We start from the raw sequence: 21,053 nt of genomic DNA on the forward strand, positions 1-21,053 counted from the left end.
AAGAAATCTAGGAGAGATAATCTGATAATTATCTGTCTACCTGAAAGCCATGATTTAAAAAAAAATGTCATTCCACAGGATTAAAGAATTGGAGTTCCTGAAATATGTTATTCCAGAGGGCAAAGAAGCTAGGACTTCAACCAAGCATCACTTACTCAGCAAAACTGAGCATAATTCTTCATGGGGAGAATGGGCATTCAATGGCAAATTTCAGAGGGGATGTGGGAAGCTGGACATGAATGCATTGTTGGGGGAGTTGTGAATTATTTAAACCATTCTGGAGGGCAATTTGAACCTATACCCAAAGAGCTCTAAAACAGTACATGCCCTTTGACCCAGCAATGACATTGCTAGGTTTGTATCTCAAAGAGATTAAGAAAGAGGAGGGGGAATGAACCTATATGTACAAAAATATAGCAGCTCTTTTTGTGGGGGCAAAGAATTAGAAAGTGAAGGGCTATTCATTAAGCGGGGAGTGATTGAATAGGTTATAGTATATGCTTGTAATGGAATACTATTGTGCTGTAAGAAATGACAAACAGGAGAAACTGAGAGAAACCTTGAAAGACTTGGAAAAACCTGGAAAACTAAAGCAGAATGAAGTAAACAGAAGCTGGAGTACATTGTACACAATGACAAGCAATATTGTATGATGAACAGCTATGAATAACTTAGCTATTCTCAGCAATACAATAATCTATAACAATCCCAAAAGGCTCATGATAAAAAATGCCATCTGCTTCCAGAGAAAAAACTGATGGGAGTTTGAATCCAGATCAAAGCAAACTTTTTTTACCTTTTTTTTTAGTTTTCCTTCCACAAAAGGATTAATATGGAAAAATGTTTCACATGATTGCACATGTAAAATCTATTATCAGATTACTTACCATCTCAGGAAAGGGGAAGGAAGAGAATGTAATGTTGGAAATTTTTTTTTTTACATGTAATTGGGGAAAGTTAAATTAAAGATGAAAAGAATATTTTAAAAAGTTTTTTAACTAACAAGAAAAAGGAGCCCATGGCTGGCCAAGAAAAGTGGGGACAGCCTGGTTGTACATAGATGGGATTTTGTTTAAACTAGTAGTCTTTGTAATAGATATGATTCTGTGGTGACAGATGATCAGTTGGGCTGGCTGCCAGCCCCAAATCAGGTCATTTGGCCCTGGCAGTTATCTTCAGCTACTCCCCGCAGTAACCTTTTGGATTCTGCTTCTTCAACTCCCTCAGACTTGACAATAGGTGACATTTTCTCTTATCTGTCCTGGAGCTAGACTACTACCTCTCTTGTCTGCTAGTTACAAGCCATGTTCCTAATTACAAGCCATGTTGCTAATAAAGTACCACATCTAGCCTCTCCAGTTTATCATTTCTCCTTTACATATGCTTACCATCTTTGGAATATAAACTCTTTGAAGGCAGAGACTATTTTACATGCTTGTCGCTGTATCCCAATGCTTTATACAATGCTTGGTACAGAATGAGTGCTTAATTTAAACTGTCCCAGAGCTGCCTATTTTAACAGTAACCACACTAACCATTGCTGAACCTGCAAAGGAGTGGGGAGAAGACAAATCAACAAATAGTTTTTAAGGGCTTATTATGTGCCAGGCATTGATTGTCCTAAACAGTGGGTAAAAAAACCAACCACAAAACCCCTTCTGTCAGAAGCTCACATTCTGATGGGGGAGACAACATGCAAACAACCTAGTAAAAATAAAAACTATAAATAAAGCCTAGAAAAGTATGAGAAGAAAGGAAGAGGAGACACCAATTGTGGACAAAATTCATGAGACTGAAATTATTGGTTGATTAATGTACCTCTTCCTTTTTAGAAATAATGCTGTCTGGGAAACTATAGCTTAAAATAAATTGCCACAAAACAAAATATTCTTTGTTCATACCTGCACTGTTTCTATTTTCAGTTCATATGCATCAGTGGAGATCATAGAATGAAGAGATAAAGGGAAGAAATTAAGTATAATTATTTAATTAGACAATGAAATGAGTAAAAAATTTTAATATTTAATTTCAAAGTAATACTTAACAATATAAACTACTATAGAATTCTGTTAGCATGGATTGTTGTGTTCTTTTATATTTAAAGAAAATGAAACAGTATTTGACTGCTTACTGAACTGATCAATACAAGTGGGATACAAAAGAAAGAGATGCCATTCCTAACCAAAAGATTGCTTATCATCTAGTTGAAAATATAGAATGTGGGGGTAGCTAAGTGGATTGAGAACTAGAACAAAAGGTTCAAATGTGACCCCAGATACTTCCTAACTATGTTACCCTGGGCAAGTCATTAAATCCCCATTGCCTTGCCTTTACTGCTCTTCTTCTTGGAACTAATATACAATATTACTTCTAAAACAAAAGGTAAAAGTAGGACTGAAGAAAGAAAATATAGAACATGCTTCCATGAAAATAGCCAAATTAAACAAAAATAAAATAGTGTCCCCCTTCATAAAATGTATTTTGAGTAAAGTGGCTTGATTTTTTTTTTAAGTTCTATTTGTGTCAAGATGTAGAAAATAGCCTCCAGAATATTGCTATAGAAAGTAGATCTGTGCTACTTGGGGGAAAGACTTTATCTCAGTTGACACATGAAGGTCAGCAGATGACACAGAAAAAGTTTAGAAATTTAGAAATGCATTAAATGTATGTATAGTATTGTATAATATCAACATATTCTTTTAACATTGTAATTATACACAATTTCTCTTTAAAAGTTAAAATAAGTAAAAAAGTTAAAAAATAAATTGTGTAACTATGGTTCTGTGCCCTGATTTGGGGATACCAAGCATGTTTACAGCAATTTTACACAGATTTTCCAGAATATGCCATACCTCTACCCACTATTTGTAAAATTTAAATTTAATGTGCAATAATAAAAATATTATAATTTAAGAGATTTATTAATGATCATTAGAAGTGAAAGAATAAAAGCGATAACAAAATTAAAAACCAACCACGTGCCCATGGCTAATCAGCATGTTCAAAATCCCCACTTACCACCACCACGACACTTGTGACAGGAAGTGGAAATCTGTTACCCTAAAACACTACATTTCCTGGGAGCCCACTGACTTCCTGTCATCACATACTTCCTGTAGACAGGGGATATTAGGCAGTGATGTTACAGGTCCCAGGGCTCTTTGGCTTTGGGCTTTACATTTTAGAATAATAATACATATGATGGGAAAAGGATACCCGTTTTCATGACCATTGTTTTTGTGATAGCACAAAACTAGACAAATAGATACCTACCAATTGATGAGTGGGCAAACAATGTGTTTCAGAATATTACTGTGCTATAAGAATTGAACATGATAAATACAGAGAAATATGGTAATTCAATGAATTGACACAGTAAATAAAGTAATCAGAACCAGGGAAACAATACATAGATATACTACAAGAGAAAATTAAAGAATAACAGCATCAAAATAATCAAAATTATTTGCTTCATTTTAATAATGACCATATTTGGGTCTCCAAAAAGAGATGAAAAGACTCTACCCTAGTCTTCTTTGTACAGGTGGGAGGACAATGGCTCTTGAATGCTGAGTAGAACATGCCTTTTTTAACATGTTAGTTTGATGGGATTGCTTTTTTTTTATTCCTTTAAAAAAAAGTTCTTTCTTATAAAAGATAGCACAGTGAAATGGAGAAAGAACTGAAGCCCGGGTGACTTGGGTTAGAGACTTGCTCCTGACATACACTAGCTATGTAGACTCCTTTTGTCCCTGGGCTTTGCTTTTGTCTCTGCTTACTTCTTCATATTTTAGCATGTGCATAATAAAATGCTTGTTGACTTGACTGTGCAGTTCTGTATGACTGTCAATTGCAGAGAAGATGCCTGCTTCCATTAGGAGAGGGAACTTCCTCACCTATAATAATGGGATAACAGGTTCAATCCCTGTTTCCTTGTATAGTGGTACCATGATACTTGAGTGCCTTAAGTCACAAGTAATTTGAGATATTTTTTGCTTCAAGTCATGAGAGGATATTTGAATCTCCAGTTTCTGGCCATGAGAGGAGCTTGAGTTGGATGAGGTAATCAGTATCAGCAAGATTAAGGAAATGTTGAGGATTTTGGAAAAAAGTAAACAGTTATTGAAAAGACACCCATAAAAAGTTGCAACAGGTTGTGTATTGGAGCTGTATAAAGGCACTTGTTTCACACATTATTTTTTTTTTTAAAACCCTTACCTTCTGTCTTGGAGTCAATACTGTATATTGGCTCCAAGGCAGAAGAGTGGTAAGGGCTAGGCTATGAGGGTCAAGTGACTTGCCCAGGGTCACATATCTGGGAAGTGTCTGAAGCCAGATTTGAACCTAGGATCTCCTATCTCTAGGCCTGGCTCTCAATCCACTGGGCTACCCAGCTGCCCTTGTTTCACACATTATTGAAACATTCTGAAAGGGAGGAAAAAAACAACCTCCCATGGAAAAGTTTTCATTGAAATGGTCTCTAAGTGAAATCAAGGAAAGTATGACAAAATAGCCAAAATTCAATGAAGAAAATGATAATAAGTAAAGAAAAAAATGGCAATTAAGTTTATCAATAAAGTTACATAACATAAGTAATATGTAAGGTCAATTTTGCATTTAAATGTAGCATTATGTGTGTAGAGAGTAAGTTGTGTTAAGTGATAGCACTTGAAATGAAAACCTTCTCCACCAGCATCTTCGTCTGACCTTGAAGGTAAATAGCATTTCATAAGCAAGTTTATTTCTTTACATTCGTTCTTATTATCTATAAATATATACACATTTGTCACATAAAGTATATTTTCATATTTAAAAGGATATAAAACAAAAAATTTGTGTGTTTTTTTGAGACCAGAATGGATTAATTACATTTCCACTAATTTAAATGGGGAAATTCGATTTGACACATGAGCAAATTGAGTTATGAGCTTGGCCATGGAACAAATTAAACTTGTGTGCTAAGGTACCACTGTACTGATTTCTGAGGAAAATGATGTAATATAGAAGCAATTCTCATGGTAGAACTTACCCTATGTCCCAAATCATTCAGTTCAATTCTACCCTCCCTTAGATCATCTTCTCTTTTGATGTCCTTTTTCTCTTTTGGGGTACCAGATGACTTTAAGGACTCACATAGATTTTTATCAGCCAAGAAGTCCTAGTATTCTGGAAAAATACTACACTTCCAGGGAAGGTAGCCTCCCAATGCATCAGCTCTGTCTTTTGACTTGAACCCAACATGAGGTTCCCATCCTATTCATCACAGGCACAGGCTTCTTTTTGCCAGAGTTATTTTCAATGGGTCTTTCTTCTCCTCTACTGAAGTACAATCTCCTCCTTGCATTCCCTCAAACTGAATCCTTCCCTTTTGCTTCCTGTTCCATTCTTGTAGAACACCTCTTCTTTTGAGAGATCCTGGGAATTATCAGTTTTTACTATTAAATCCTGGGATTGGTCTGGATGAAGAGCCCTTCACATCTGTCCTTGATCCTCATACAACCCTGGGAGATAAGTAATATTCTGATTCTCATTTTACAGTTGAGAAAACTAAGGCAGAAGTTAAATGACTTGCCCAGGGTCCTACAGCTAGTTAAATGTCAGAGAACATTTGTTTTGAACTCATGTCTTCCCATTTCCAGGCCCAGTGCTCTGTCCATTGCACCACCTCACCTGCCTCTAAATAATGTGCCTCCAGAATCAAATATAAAATCTTTGACTAAATTTTCCTTTTATTCCATGGATGCGTGATTCATATTGTATCCTTCCCCTCTTTGCTCCCCTATCCTTGAGTTGACAAGCTATTCCACTGGCCTATACATGTATTATCATTCAAAACCTATTTCTATATTATTCATATTTGTAATGCAGTAATCTTTTAAAACCAAAACTCCTGGTCATGTATCCATATGAAGAAGTGATTGATAATGTTTTCCTCTGCATTTCTACTCCCACAGTTCTTTCTCTAGATGTGGATAGTGTTGTTTCTCATAAGTCCCTCAGAATTGTCCTGGATCATTATATTGCTATTAGTAGCAAAGTCTATTGCATTTGATCATCCCACAATATTTCGGCTACTGTGTACAATGCTCTCTAGGTTCTGCTCATTTCACTGTGCATGAGTTCATGGATATCTTTCCAGTTCTTAAAGAAATTCTCCAGTTCATCATTCCTTCTAACACAATAGTATTTCATCACCATCATGTATCACAATTTATTTGACCATTCCCCAATTGAAGGATGCACTCTCATTTTCCAGTTTTTTGCCACCACAAAAAGCACAGCTATAAATGTTTCTGTACAAATAGAACCTTTCCTTTTTTTTTTTTACTTTTTGGGATACAAACCCAGCTGTGGTATTGCTGGATCAATTGATTGATTCCAAATTGCCTTCTAGAATAGTTGGATCACTTCACAACTTCACCAACAATTTTGCTACATCCACTCCAACATTTATTATTTTCCTTTACTGTCAAAAATCACTCTTAACCTCACCCCTTTCTGACATTGTTGTTATACTCTATTGACTATGATCCAGCTTTCTCACATAGCATGCCACCTTCTCACTTAATTTTCACTGAGTCTTCCTCATGCCTGGGCCTCACCTCTGTCTCTTGGTTTCTGTTGCTTCCTTCAAAATTTAGCTAACATCTTTCCTTTAAGAAGCCTTTTCCACCTCCTTAATATGAGTACCTTTCCTCCCCAACGGGACCGGTTTATCCTGTATAGACCTTCTTTGTACATTGGTATTGGTTTGTCTCTATTTACAATGAGTTCTTTGATAGCAGTTTCCTTTCTTTGGGCTTAATTCACTGTCGGACACTTAATAAAATAATTCTTGTTGACTTGATTTGTTGTCTTAGTTACCTTTCTTGCCCTTCTGTTATTTGAATATTTGCACATTTTTTTCTTATACCTTTTTTTCCCCTCTTGATGGAATGCTTCAGATGCTTCTCTTTGGCTGAATGACCATCTTTTTTCTTTGATAATTAGATGAGTTTTCAAAAATATATCATTTTTAAGCTGGGTTGCTCTTCTTTTTTTAAAGCAATATTTTATTCAGTTTCCTGAAATGTCAGGTGACTAGAATATTTTCATTAGTCAAATTTCCTTTCTTTTATATTTGTATGTCTTTCTCCTGATAACTTGCAAAATTTGTTGTTTGACATTGAAATTGCTAAATTTGACCCCTTCTTGCTTTGGAGTTTGAAATATAGGATACTACTATTGTTGTTGTTGTTTTGGATGTAATTTGTGGATTCACTTGATGGATGCTTTATTTTTTATATTCAAAAGTTCTGGACAGTTTTCTTAAATCATTTCATATATTACAATGTTAAGATTTTTAATTTATTATTTTTTGAGGGAGACTTTAAGTTGGCTCTGAGTGTCTTGTCATCAAGGTGAGTTATTTTGGCATACACATAATTTGTGTTCTTTTCTTTTTTTGAGGAAAACCTTGTTTAAAAATTTTTAATGAAGAATTAACGTGTTCTTTAAAGTTCTTGGTATTTGCTTCTCTTCCAGTTTTTGCTCTAATTCAGTAGATTTATGTTATCAACCTTTTAGTCTTTCACATCTTTAGAGAAATTCTTCATTGTGAAGTCATGCTTTTCCAAACTGCTGATTGTTTTTAAATTCTGCATTTATGATCATATTGTGGTGATGATAATTTCTTCATTATTTATACTTTATCTGCATTGAGAAGTCTTAAGTTCTTTTGAAAAATATTTTAATTTTTTTATATTAATAACAAAATTCCACATAAGTTCTCCAAAGTTATATGATCCATATTGTCTACCTTCCTTCTTCCCTCTCCCTTCCTTGAGGTGGCACAGTTAAATCTGAGCTATACATATATTATCATACAAAACATATTTCCATGTTATTCATTTTTGTAAGTGAATAATCTTATAAAGGTAAAAGTCCACAACATGTATTCAATTAAATAAGTGATAAATCATATGTTTTAATCTCCATTCATACTCCCAGAGTTCTTTCTCTGGAAGTGTAGATAGTATTCTTTTTCATAAGTCCCTCAGAATAGTTCTGGATCATTGTATTGCTATTAGTAGCAAACATTATTGTTGTTACTATGTACAATGCTTTCCTGGTTCTGCTTATTTCACTCTGCATCAGTTCATTGGATCTTTCCAGCTCTTTCTGAAATCATCCTGTTCATCATCCCTTACAGCACAATAGAATTCCATTACCACCATATACCACAATTTGTTTAGCCAGTCCCTCATTTAGGGGATATCATTTAGTTTCTAACTCTTTGTTACCTCTAAAAGAGCAGATATATATATATATATATATTAACATTCTGGTCCTTTCCCTTTAAAAAAAAATCTCTTTGGTCGTTGTATTACTAGATCAAAAAGTATGCATTATTTTATAGCCCTTTGGACATGGTTCCAAATTGTCCTCCAGAATGGTTGGATTAGTTCAAAACTCTACCAGCCATGCATTAGTGTCCCAATTTTTCCATATTCCCTCCAACATTTATCATTTTCCTTTATTGTCATATTAGCCAATCTGATAGGTCTGAGGTGACGGTACCTCAGAATTGTTTTATTTTACATTTCTCTAATCAAGAGTGATTTAGAATATTTTTTCATATGATTATTGATAGCTTTTCTTCATTTGAAAGCTGTTACTATTCATATCCTTTGACCTTTTATCAATTGTGGAATGACTTGGATTCTTATGAATTTGACTTAATTCTTTATATGTTTGAGAAATTAGAACTTTATCAGAGAAATGTGTTATAAAATCTTTCCTCAGTTTGTTGTTTCCCTTCTAATCTTGGTTACATTGCTTTTGCTTATATAAAACCTTTTTAAACTTAATATAATATCTTGTTTGGTCATAAATTCTTCCTTTCTCCATAGATCTGATAGGTAAACTATTCTGTGTTTCCCTGATTTACTTATAATATCACTCTATGTTTAAATCATATACCCATTTTTACTGTATCTTGGTATAGGATGTGAGATACTGATCTAAACTTTATTTTTGCCATACTGTTTTCCAGTTTTCCCAGCAGTTTTGTGAAATAGTGAGTTCTTATCCCAAAGCTGGAATTTTGGGGTCTATCAAACACTGGATTGTTGAAGTCATTTACCCCTAATTTATTCCATTGATCCACCCTTCTATTTCTTAGCCAGTACCAGATTGTTTTGATGATTACTGCTTAGTAGTACCATTTAAGATCTGGTACTGATAGGCCACCATTCTTCACTTTTTTTTTCCATTAGTTCCCTTGATATTCTTGTCCCTTTATTCTTCCAGATAATTTTTTTTCTAGTGCTATAAAATAGTTTTGTTGGTAGTTCGATGGGTTTAGCAGTGAATAAGTAAATTAACTTAGGTAGGATTGTCATTTTTATTATATTAGCTCAGCCTACACATGAGCAATGAATATTTTTCTAGTTATTTAGATCTGGCTTTAGTTTTTTGAAAATATTTTGTAATTATGTTCATATAATTCCTGCATTTGTCTTGGCAAATAGATTCCCAGGTATTTTATATTGTCTAGAATGATTTTAAATGGAGTTTCTCTTTCTAACCCCTGCTGCTGTACTTTGTTGAAAAATATATGGAAATGCTGATGATTTATGTGGGTTTCTTTTGTATCCTGCAATTTTCGTAAAGTTATTAAATATTTCAACTAGCTTTCTAAGGTTCCCTAAGTATACCCTATCATCTGCAAAGAGTGCTAATTTAGTTTCCTTATTGTCTACTTTAATTTCTTCAATTTCTTTTTCTTATCCAATTGATAAAGCTAGCATTTCTAGTACAGTATTAAATAATAGTGGTGATAATGGACATCCTTGCTTCATTCCTGATTTTATTGGAAAGGCTTCCAACATATCCCCATCGAAGGTGATACTTGCTAATGATTTTAAATAAATACTATTCATTATTTTAAGGAAAGGACCTTTTATTCCTATGCTTTCTAGTGCTTTTAATGGAAATGGATGTTGTATTTTGTCAAAGAATTTTTTTGCGTCTTTTGAGACAGTCATGTGATTTCTGTTAGTTTGATTATTGATATGGTTAATTATGCTGATACGTTTCCTAATATTAAATCAGCTTTGAATTCTTGGTATAAATCCCACCTGGTCAGAGCGAATAATAGTCTTTTTTTATTTAAGATTTTTGCATCAATGTTCATCAAGAAAATTGATCTGTATTTTTCTTTCCCAGTTTCTGGTCTTCCTGGTTTAGGTTTAAGCACCATAGTTCTGTCATAAAAAGAAGCAGAATTCCTTCTTTGTTTATTTTGCCAAATAGTTTGTATAGTATTAGGATTATTTGTTCTTTAAATGTTTCATAGAATTCACTTGTGAATCCATCTGACCCTGGGGTTTTTTTTCTTAGGGATTTTGTTGATGGCTTATTCAATTTCTTCTTCTGAGATGAGATTAAGTATTCTTTTTCCTCATTTGTTAATCTAGGCAATTTATATTTTTGTAAATATTCATCTCTTTCACCTAGATTATAAGATTTATTGTCATATAATTGGGCAAAATAGCTTCTAATGATTGCTTTAATTTTCCTTTTCATTGGAGGTGAAATCATCCTTTTCTTTTTTTGATCCTGGTAATCTCATTCTATTCTTTCATTTTTTAAAATCAAAATAACCAATGCTCTATTTTGTTTTTTTTTCATAGAACCAACTTCTAGTCTTATTTATTAGTTCAGTAGTTCTTTCACTTTCAATTTTATTTATTTATTTATTTTTAGGATTTCCAATTTAGTCTTTAATTGAGAATTTTAAATTTGTTCTTTTTTTTAGTTGCACATTCACAATTCATTGATCTGTTCTCCCCCCCTCCCCCCCCATTTTATTGATACAAGCAATCAGGGAAGTAAATTTTCCTCTGAGTGCTACTTTGACTATCTCCCATAAATTTTGATATGTTGTCTTCTCATTGTCATTCTTTTCAGCAAAATTAGTCATTGTTTCTATGATTTGTTTTTTGACCCACCTGTTCTGAAGAATTAGATTATTTTCCAATTAACTTATAATTTGCCTTTTCATGAACTGTTAAAAAACTCTTAACTGTTCCTCTACATGGAAATCTTTAGTGAAAGATGTGTATGATCTGAAGAGAAACCAGAGAATGAGGTCTAAGTTCTGACCTATGTTTCTTTGTTATTTCATTTATGGATTTCATTTTTCTATTCAACTATCCTGGATATTCTTGTTATTTCCTCCTCTTTTCGGAATCTATAGGACTCTATATTTCATGAACCATTTGTTCAATTTCTTCTGCCTTGTAATATTTTCTGAAATTTTTTGTATTCTTTTTTTAAGGATTTTCTAATCATTGTTCATTTTGGCTTTAGGATCTGCTTTGTTGAGTCATCTTTTTGAGCTCTGGGCTTTTTATTTATTTTGAAATCTTTGGTAATCTTCTGTCCTTGAATTTTTTCCTCTGCCTCACTCTTCCTAAACCTATACTACTTCCTCACTGCAGTTTTCAATGTCTGTCTCTCCTTTTTCTCCTGATCTATCACCCCAATTCTGACCTTTTTTCCTTTTTTTCACAGCCTTGACTTATTCAACTGTATTTTGTTCTCTATATTTTGTACCTTTGCTACTTTCTTCTGCTTGTGCCCTGCTAGCTCAGCCCTAGATTCTATCTCCATCTCTTTTGGTACTCCCAAAATATTGATTTATTAATAATGGAAGTCTTGCCTACTAAATCCACTACTAATTTATATTATCTTACCAGGATCCTCCTTGCTACACAGGAAAACTTTTTTTCTTTTTTTATCTTACCCCACCTCAGTAGCTATTACAAGTATCTCCTTCCTTCTTTAAGCCCCCAATGAAATTCCCAACCCTTTTCTCTTGTCTGGGATCCTTACCTCTTACCTTTACTGTGAATAACTGTAACAAGTAACAATACAAGAATAGCTAGCATTTACATAAGACTTTAGGTTTAAAGCACTTTACATATATTATCTCATTATCTCTGCTTTTAACAAACCTGTAAAATAGATGATATTATCCTCATTTTACATATGAAGAAACTTGAGAGATTGGGTGACTTACCCAAATTCACACAGTTGGAGGTATCTGCAGAAGAATTTGAACTTAAATCTTCCTGACTCCAGGTCACCCCTGCACATCTTTACCCATTGTCTCCTCTGAGGAAAAGGCAGCCCTTCTCTTTGACAAGACTACTTTTTTTTTTTTTGCCTCTGATCTTGAATCCTCTTCTTCCATTTTTTTCATTTTCTCTCCATGTCCAACCTGTCCTTCACAACAATCTCCAAAAAGTATAATTCTGATCATTTTGTACAGTAGAAAGAACACTAATATAAAATCAGAGAATGTGGTTCTAGCCTAGAGCTTAGCTTAGTGCTAGTGAACCTTTTAGAGGGGTGCAGGATGTGAGAAATGCCCTCAGGCATGCATGGAGAGGTGGAGGGGAGCAGCCCAGCCCTGCATCCTCCTGGCTTTCTAATAACAAACTCTGGTGAACTCTGCTGGGGCTACAGTGTGCATGCCCACAGAATGGGCTCCGAGTGTCCCCTCTAGCGTTCATGCCATAGCTTCACCACCATGGGCTTAGCTGATAACTACTTTTAAGAACTTGGGCAATTAATCATTCATGAAGATTTCATCAATGAGAGGTACTAAGGGTACAACATCAAAGATGAAATAGTCCCTACCTGCAAGGAAATGATATTATGTCAGAGAAATGCGATCTATATTCATGTGAGTTCATGTACAGAAAAGAAATTCAAGGTAATTTTGGGAAGAGACCCTTGCAGCCAGGGGAGTCAGGAAAAGCCTCCTGATTAATTCAAGTTGACCTTTGGAAGAGGGAGCAGATGAAGTAGAAGGGCAGCTATTGCCAAGGCAATGGGAAATGTGGTGGAGCTTTGTGTGAGGCGGACCAATTCAATTAAACCACAGAATGTGTGAAGAGAAGTGATGTTCACTAATTTTGGAAAGGTTGTTTGGGATCAGGTCATAAAGATTTAAAATGACAAACAGATGAGTTTTTATTTGATTCTAAAGGTAATAGAGTTTATTTTGAAGGGGAATGTCATGTTCAATCCTCTCCTTTAGGGCATGTCATTTAACTTCAACAGCCTTCAGCTTTCTTCATCTGCAAAATGGAATTGAACTAGTTAACCTTGGGGCTCCCCTCTAGCTCCAATGATGGGATCCCATGCCAGTCTTTCACTTGATGTCTAGTTGTTCTCCATTTTCTGTATAGGAAAAAATGGAAACTCCTTTAACTGACATTTCTTTTCATCCTGTATATTGGTTCCTACTTTCTTTTCTTTACACTCTCCCCTTTTTTGAGCTCTGCTACATTCCACGATAGTTATTCCTTTTTTCCTGTCCTACCACTGGGCATTTATATAAGACATTCCTCTTGCTGGGAATGTATTCCCAATCTCATCTCTGCCTCATAGACACTTGACTTCATTCAGTGCCATCTCATTTATGAAGGCTTACATCATCTTCCCTGATAGCATTCTTGTTCTCATTTTTTCTTCTGATATATACATATGTTCGTGTTGTATTGCCTTAGTAAAATGTCAGCTTCTACAGCATAAGCATTGTTTTGTTTTATTTTGTGTCTCCAAATTTCCAGTTCTAGGTGGGGATACTTGGAATTGAATTAATTAATTCTTATTTCTATTCAGCTAGGGATAGTGGTATAGTGGATAAAATGCTGGAACTGGAGTCAGGAATACCTGACTTCAAATCTGGCCTCAGACATTTACTAGTTGTGTGACCTTGGGTAAGTGACTTAATTCCCATTGCTCAGCCCTTATTATTCTTCTGCCTTGGAACCAGTACACTGTATTGATTCTAAGAGCTTAAAATTAAAAAAAAAAGAAATTAGTTTTATGCGACTTCATTTTACTGATCCCATTTTGACTCATAGTGCTCATAAATTATCAATTTAACAGTTCTAGAATTTTGCCAAGTATCAACATTGATCTCACTAATCAGTAGTTTACAGAACCTACCTTTTAAAAAAATCAAGATACATGTTCCTCCATAGCCTTCTGATTCTCTTCCCATTCACTAGAATTTCTCATAATTACACCCCTAGACTACCTCGTAGATGAGAAAACTAAAACTCAGCAAGATTGCACGGCTAGTTAAATGCAGAGGAGAGACAAGATCATAGGTCCCATGACATTCGAAAGTACTGCCCCTTGTGTCCCTAATGAAATTAGTGGCAGAGACATGCTTTTTCCCTTATCCCCAGGGTCCCTCATGCTCAATCCTGATCTCCAAAACAAAATGGGAAAAGTTATTATTGTGGAAGAAAGTTCTCTAGTTCATTATTTTGTAATTTTATTGTTTTTGCAATAGGAGTGGCCAAGAGAGCCACTGTTTCTACCTGCTGCTTAGTTGTAGAGTATTTAAAAAATATAAATTTAGCAATCTTTTCTTACAAGTTGGTAATTGAAGTATATGGGAATTTAAATGAGAAAACATGACAAAACCCACATATTAGATGCCTTTTATAAAACCAAAAAAAAAAAAACCTAGAAATTAAAATTCTGTTCCTTTTTCCATCTTAAGATCATTCAGATATGATTTCTTTTTGTAAAATATTATAGAATATCAAGTGGTCATTAAAACTTTTTGTGACTGAAACCCATTTAATTTATTAGAGGATTATTTTCTGAAGCAATTTTTATCTGTTCTGAGGCTAGTCATAATAATTTGGCCTATTTGCACACATTACCATAAGTTTTATTTTATATAAGTGACATTTAAAAAAAATTAATTAGAATCTGCTATACTGAGACTGGCAAAAAGTGCCTGAAGTTATCAGTAATTCCATAGAGCAGACATTATTTCAGTATACTACACTAATTTTTTGTTGTTGTTTTTTAGAATATTGTGAATTATCTGTAAATAAATGGTTGTAAGCATACATCAGCATCATGGAGCTCTCTTCAATATAGCAGCAAGTGACAATATCTCTGCATTGTATTATTGTGTATAGTAAAGGACATCATTCTTTCTAGCCATGAACTACTAGCAACCTTTGTCCTTTACGTTACCTTTAGTTAAAAACGAAAATGAGCATGAATGCTGGCTGATGGCCATGTCTTTCTTGCAGCTAAAAATTCATCTGGGAAAGATAAATGGGATTGTAGATTTGGATTTGTTTCATTGTGTGAATGATATGTGACATTTCGTAAATTATTTAGCACTGCTAGGATGGCAGAAATGGCTTGAGCATTGTTATATCAAATGAAAGCAAGAATCCCATTAGTGCAAAGACTGGGTTTTAGCTAGAATCTATCAGGGGAATGTTGTCACTTTAAAATCAGATTGTTCTTTTAATTGCTATTTAAAGGAACAAAAGTGTTCCCAAGGTACTGCAGTTGAACACTCACTAGTAATAACTATGGATCCACAATTATGTGGCACTGATTATCTGGCATTTCAAAAACTGGCAAGAATCAGTGACCAATTTGTAGTACTTTGTCTTTTTTTATTTTCTAACAGACCATTGTGCTCTGTTTTCTAACTGAGACTAGAAATAAAAAATGCATTTTCATTGTTATTTAGCTTTTGAAAGAACAAACACCTTATAAGTACAGATTAACCTAAAAGGAAGAGCATTAGAAATACCCAAATTTTGAGATATTAATAACCATATGTGAACAACATATGAGTACTCTGTTAGATGTGAAATTTATTCTGATTTTAGAGATATTGCAACTTTGTTAGAGAAAATTATTGAAATTATTATAGCCGTTAAAGATGATAAAATACTATTTTTTTACTCATTTTTTCAAGTATCTTTTTTAAAGTATCTATGCAGGGTGTGTTTTTGTTTGTTCGGTTTTTGTAAATAAGGTTAATATACATGTTGGGTCTTATTTACTACAATATGAAATGTTTCTTTCTGAGTAGATACATTTATAAGTTTAGGCCCAATTTCTGTTTTTCCCTGGTATGATCTTGGGGTTGTTTTCTAATAGATTTTTGATCCATGAGATTAAAGCAAACAAATTAGAAAATATCTTAAAGCAAAATATTTAAATTGGTAGATGACCACTTTAAAACCTTTATACGTCCAATAAAAATTTATTTTTTATACACTATTATATGATCAGATTGATGAGAAGAAATTTCTTGAGTTTAGTCACCTATTCTGTGGATAAGAACATTACAGTTGCTGGGAGTGGTTAATAGCAATTGAAAAACCTGAAAATTTATGCAGATTTATACATTGTTAAGAGTGATTTCCATAGTGATCCTAATAGGGTGCTAGGGGTTAGACAAATGTTTTCTTGTTTCTTTTTCAAAATGGTAATGTCAGAAATTGAGAATCACCTTTGTTTAACCTGGTTTATTCTTGAAGTTTGGTGTCAAGAGGAACATACTTTTTAAGTGTATAATGGTGGTCTATTTTTCTTTTCTAGGGATCTCACCAAAATATTATATTGTGTTTAGTTCCAGTCTTTTTTATGTTAGTTGTAGAAACTGGGTCATTTTTGGTTAATATTTAATAGATGAATTCAAATAAACTACATTTAAACATTTAGCAAAGCCTTGGTCTATTTTAAAAATCTAAGCTTATTTAAATTATATTCATGATATCTTATTCATTTCAGTATAATAAAGAGAAGAACATTGCTTTTATAGTTATGAGATCTGAATTCAGACCCTAGTCAGTTTTGACATTTATTGGCTTTGGGGACTTTGAGCATGTGACTTCACCTTTCTAGGCATCAGTTTCCTCATTTGTACATAAAATTAAGAAAAAGCACTCATTCCCCAACTTATAGAGTTATTATGATTAAAGTATCTAATGAACTTTTTAGTTCACTATAGAAATGTAAGCTATTTTCTTTCTTTTTTTTGAACATTAGTTTTATTTGGTCATTTTCAAACATTATTCATTGGAAACAAAGATCATTTTCTTCCCCCCCCCCCCCCCCAATAGCTGAGGCACTATTCCACTGGGTATCATGTGTCTTTGATTTGAACCCATTTCCATGTTGTTGGTATTTGCATTAGTGTTCATTTAGAGTCTCTCCTCAGTCATATTCCTTCAATCCCTGTAGTCAAGCAGTTGCTTTTCCTCGGTGTTTTTACTCCCACAGTTTGTCCTCTGTTTGTGGGTAGTGTTTTTTCTCCTAGATCCCTGCAGATTGTTCATGGTCACTGCATTGACACTAATGGAGAAGTCCATTGCGTTCAATTGTTCCACAGTATATCAGTCTCTGTGTACAATGTTCTCCTGGTTCTGCTCCTCTCATTCTGCATCACTTCCTGGAGGTCGTTCCAGTCTCCATGGAATTCCTCCACTTTATTATTCCTTTGAGCACAATAGTATTCCATCACCAACATATACCACAATTTGTTCAGCCATTCCCCAATTGATGGGCATCCCCTCATTTTCCAATTTTTTGCCACCACAAAGAGCGCAGCTATGACTGTTTTTGTATAGGTCTTTTTCCTTATTATCTCTTTGGGGTACAAACCCAGCAGTGCTATGGCTAGATCATGTAAGCTATTTTCTTATTAATCATTAGATGAATGATTTTGTTAAATATGTTATGACTGTTAAGACTTCAAATAAATTCCTCATGATAAATATTCTCTGTTGGCTGCTTGTACCTTATATTTTAGTTTTGATAAAAGCTATTGTATTAATGCAAAATAAAGAGCTTATAATGTTAGCCATTTACTGTTAGCTTTAATTTATAGTAATGGTCATTTTAAGTGGATGCCAATTCTTGCCTGAGAAATATGTTAGAAATTTTTTTGTTATATTTTCATTTCGAGGTGGAATGTTATGTGATTAAGTTAAAATTAACCTTTCAATTTTTTTTTAATTTTGTTTTAGCCTCGAGCTGATCCCATTCCAATATGTAGCTTCTGTTTGGGGACAAAAGAATCAAATCGAGAGAAAAAACCAGAAGAACTCCTGTCTTGTGCAGACTGTGGCAGTAGTGGTAAGTTAATATATTTGTGTGCTTAATAATAGTTGTGTTTTGCAGTAGGACAACTTGAAGAAAGGGTTATAGTTCTTCATGAAATTAAACTTTATCCATTTTAAAAAATCTTCCCTTTTGAAAGTAGTTTCTAACCAGTCATGTGCTCAAAAAAAAGTTAAGAAGAGAAAGAGACATGAGAATATGTTCTGCCAGATATCATCAGTAGTTGTATTTAATAGTGTGTTGAGGTAGATAGGGTACTGGTCTTGGCACCAAGAAGGCCTAGGCTCAAATTCCTTTTGACATCTAATATATGACTACTTTGTGTCCCCTTCATGTCTGTGAACCTTTATCTTTAAAGTGAAAATAATGATACCTGTACTTCTTAGGGTGATCATAATACTCAAGTGAGATCTTGTCTAGATGGCATTTTGCAAACCTTAAAGCACCACTTTCTTTATAAATGCCAGCTGCTAAGACTAGCGCTATTATCATTGCTAAAATCCCACTGGACATGGACTAAACAGAAATTTCCCTGAAAACTCCAAGAAGCCAACAAAAGGTTTGATCTTGATACTTGATTTTCTCTTACAGTCACTTATGATACTTTGCTTGCAGAGATCTTAATGAGTATTTGTAGATTGGATCAATGAGGGAATACATTCCACATTTACAAACTATATAACATATTTAAGCAATTTATTTTAAATAGCTCAGAGCTTCAGCTTAAGGGATTTTTCTACCTAGAGAACTTCCTGATAAATTGAGATATTTTAATATAACTCAAAGAAAAAAAGGAGGGGACCAACTTATGGAGCTGCAAGAAAACAAAGTAGTCTCAAGAATTAAAAGAAATTCCTGTAGTTTTAAAGCTAGGTAGAGACTTGGAGACTGATTATTGATATATCTATGTTTTCCTTAAAAGCTGTAAGTAAAGGGGGCAGCCGGGTAACTCAGTGGATTGAGAACCAGGCCTAGAGATGGGAGGTCCTAGGTTCAAATCTGGCCTCAGACACTTCTTAGCTGTGTGACCCTGGCCAAGTCACTTAACCCCCATTACCTAGCCCTTACTGCTCTTCTGTCTTGGAGCTAATACACAGTATTGACTCCAAGAGAAAGGCAAGGGTTTAAAAAAAAAAAGCCAGAAGAAAATTGAAATGCTTGTCTCTTCACAATAAGAGCTGTTAAAAGTAAAGAGGATAACCTTAAATGAAAAGTTATGGAAATTCATTGTCTTTTATTTTGTTTAATTGGTATTGCCACAATTAAGTGACCTTTATCCTGTGGCTGGGAAGGAAGAGATGAATAAGACATGTTCTTCATAAATAATATATTTACAATGTTTGCTAAAGAGACCTTGACAGTTTCTTAGATACAGTTTCATTAAAACTCATCTGTCTGGTTATGGTGTCATACATAGTGATAAAGAGTGATATTATCAGTATATTAAATGTCTTTAAATCCAGTGGTACAATGTCATTGTTTCATATTGGGATAGGCATTGTTCCACTCATCTTTAGAAACTTTGAGTCCTAATTCTCATATATGCAAGTATTCAACAAAAATTTTTTGAGTCAATAATCAGTAAGCATTATTAAGCATTTACTTTACACCAGGTACTATGCAAAACATTTGAGATATAAAGAAAGGCAAAAAACAGCCCCTTCCCTTTTAGGAGCTTATATTCTCAAACTGGTGACAACATGTAAATAAATAAGTTTGTACAAAATGATGGAAAATAACTTTAGGGAGGAAGGCTTAGCACTGGGGGAACAAGAAATGACCTCCTGAAGAATGTGCTGTTTTGTGAGAATTTATTTTTTACATATTGTATTAACTTGTATGTCAGGGCCCTCAATTAGAGAGACTGCAATCAATTCCTCTCTCAGGGTCCTGGATTTGAGGGACTCCATCCAGTCTACTGATTTTTACATTTTCTTTGTTCTTAGGAATTCCAAGGAATGCTTTCCTTTTAACAAAACCTGATTAGTAGGTAAAGGAAATAGTGATTTTCTTCCTGCCTAAGTGCTCCCCATTACCTATATGATGGAGAGAGGATGAGAGTTTGATGGACCCCCCTCTTAACTAGCCTTGGAATGTTCAAAGGAGGAACTGAGGAGGAGCTTCTAAACCTATTTATAGATCTGGCTGAAGGTCTTTTGGGGTCTTTGGTCATTGAGAGGACCACTGACCTATCAATCTATTGGTTATATGCTAGCCTAATCAATAAATTGATATTCCTACCCAAATCAACCTCTTGAGTATTTTAATTGTAATAGTTTAAGCTGAATTTTGAAGAAAGTTAGAGATTCTAAAAGGTAGATTAGAAAGAAGCACATTGCAGGTATGGATACAGCCAGTGCAAAAGCACATAGATAGGAGAGATGGTGTGTCCACAGTACAGGCCAGTATTCCTTAAAGTATGTAGAAGAATCAAGTAGAGGTAGATAGAAAAAGCAGGAAGGTGCCAGATTGTGGAGAGTTTTAATTGATGAACAAAGTATTTCCTATTTAATCTGGGAGGTAATAAAGAGCCATAGCAGTTTATTAAGTAAGGAGTGACATGGTAAGACTTAGCTGCTGAGTAGAGGATGGCTAGGAAGAGGAGAGGAGTTTGGATAGGGAGACCGGGCACTTGTTACACTTTCCAGGTGAGAGACTATCATATGAAGTGCAGTGTTAGCAGTGCAAGTAGGAGAGATAGAGAGCGACCTGACAGATGTTGTGAAGACTAAAAAGGATAAGGTTTGACAATGCATTAGATACACGAAAAGTGAGTGAATAGTGCAAGATGACACCAAGGTGGCAAACTGGGGTGACAAGGAGGATATTAGTGTCCTTAACAGTAATAATGAAGAATTAAAGAGAGGGTAGGTGGGTTTTGGAGAAAAGGTAATGACTTCTATTTTGGACCTGTTGAGTTTGATATGCCTATGGGACATCCAGTTTGAAATATCCAAGAAGCAGCTGATGATTTGGGATTGGAGCTCAAAAGAGATATAAAGGCTGGTGTGTACAAATGAGCATTTTCTGCATAGAGGTGGTGATTACGGGACCCCTGGGATTTGAAGGTTTCACCAGATGACATAGTATAG

The 21,053-nt window shown here is 34.4% G+C and overlaps 1 protein-coding gene and 1 non-coding gene across 15 annotated transcripts in view; one reads left to right on the top strand and one right to left on the bottom strand.

The window, feature by feature from the left end:
• Window positions 1–21,053, top strand: part of KAT6B (lysine acetyltransferase 6B) — a 222,859-nt gene that overhangs the window by 127,548 nt on the left and 74,258 nt on the right. For all 14 annotated transcript variants that reach the window (XM_056819748.1, XM_056819768.1, XM_056819782.1 and 11 more), the window contains one exon: window positions 17,868–17,976. In XM_056819748.1, the coding sequence (XP_056675726.1) occupies window positions 17,868–17,976 (109 nt within the window). The remainder of the gene's footprint in view (window positions 1–17,867; window positions 17,977–21,053) is intronic.
• LOC130456811 (U5 spliceosomal RNA) lies at window positions 11,021–11,131 on the bottom strand. Its single transcript, XR_008915832.1, has one exon. It is a non-coding gene; the product is annotated as a U5 spliceosomal RNA (small nuclear RNA).

The sequence above is a fragment of the Monodelphis domestica genome, chromosome 1 (assembly GCF_027887165.1).
Source record: "Monodelphis domestica isolate mMonDom1 chromosome 1, mMonDom1.pri, whole genome shotgun sequence".
Lineage (NCBI taxonomy): Eukaryota > Metazoa > Chordata > Mammalia > Didelphimorphia > Didelphidae > Monodelphis > Monodelphis domestica.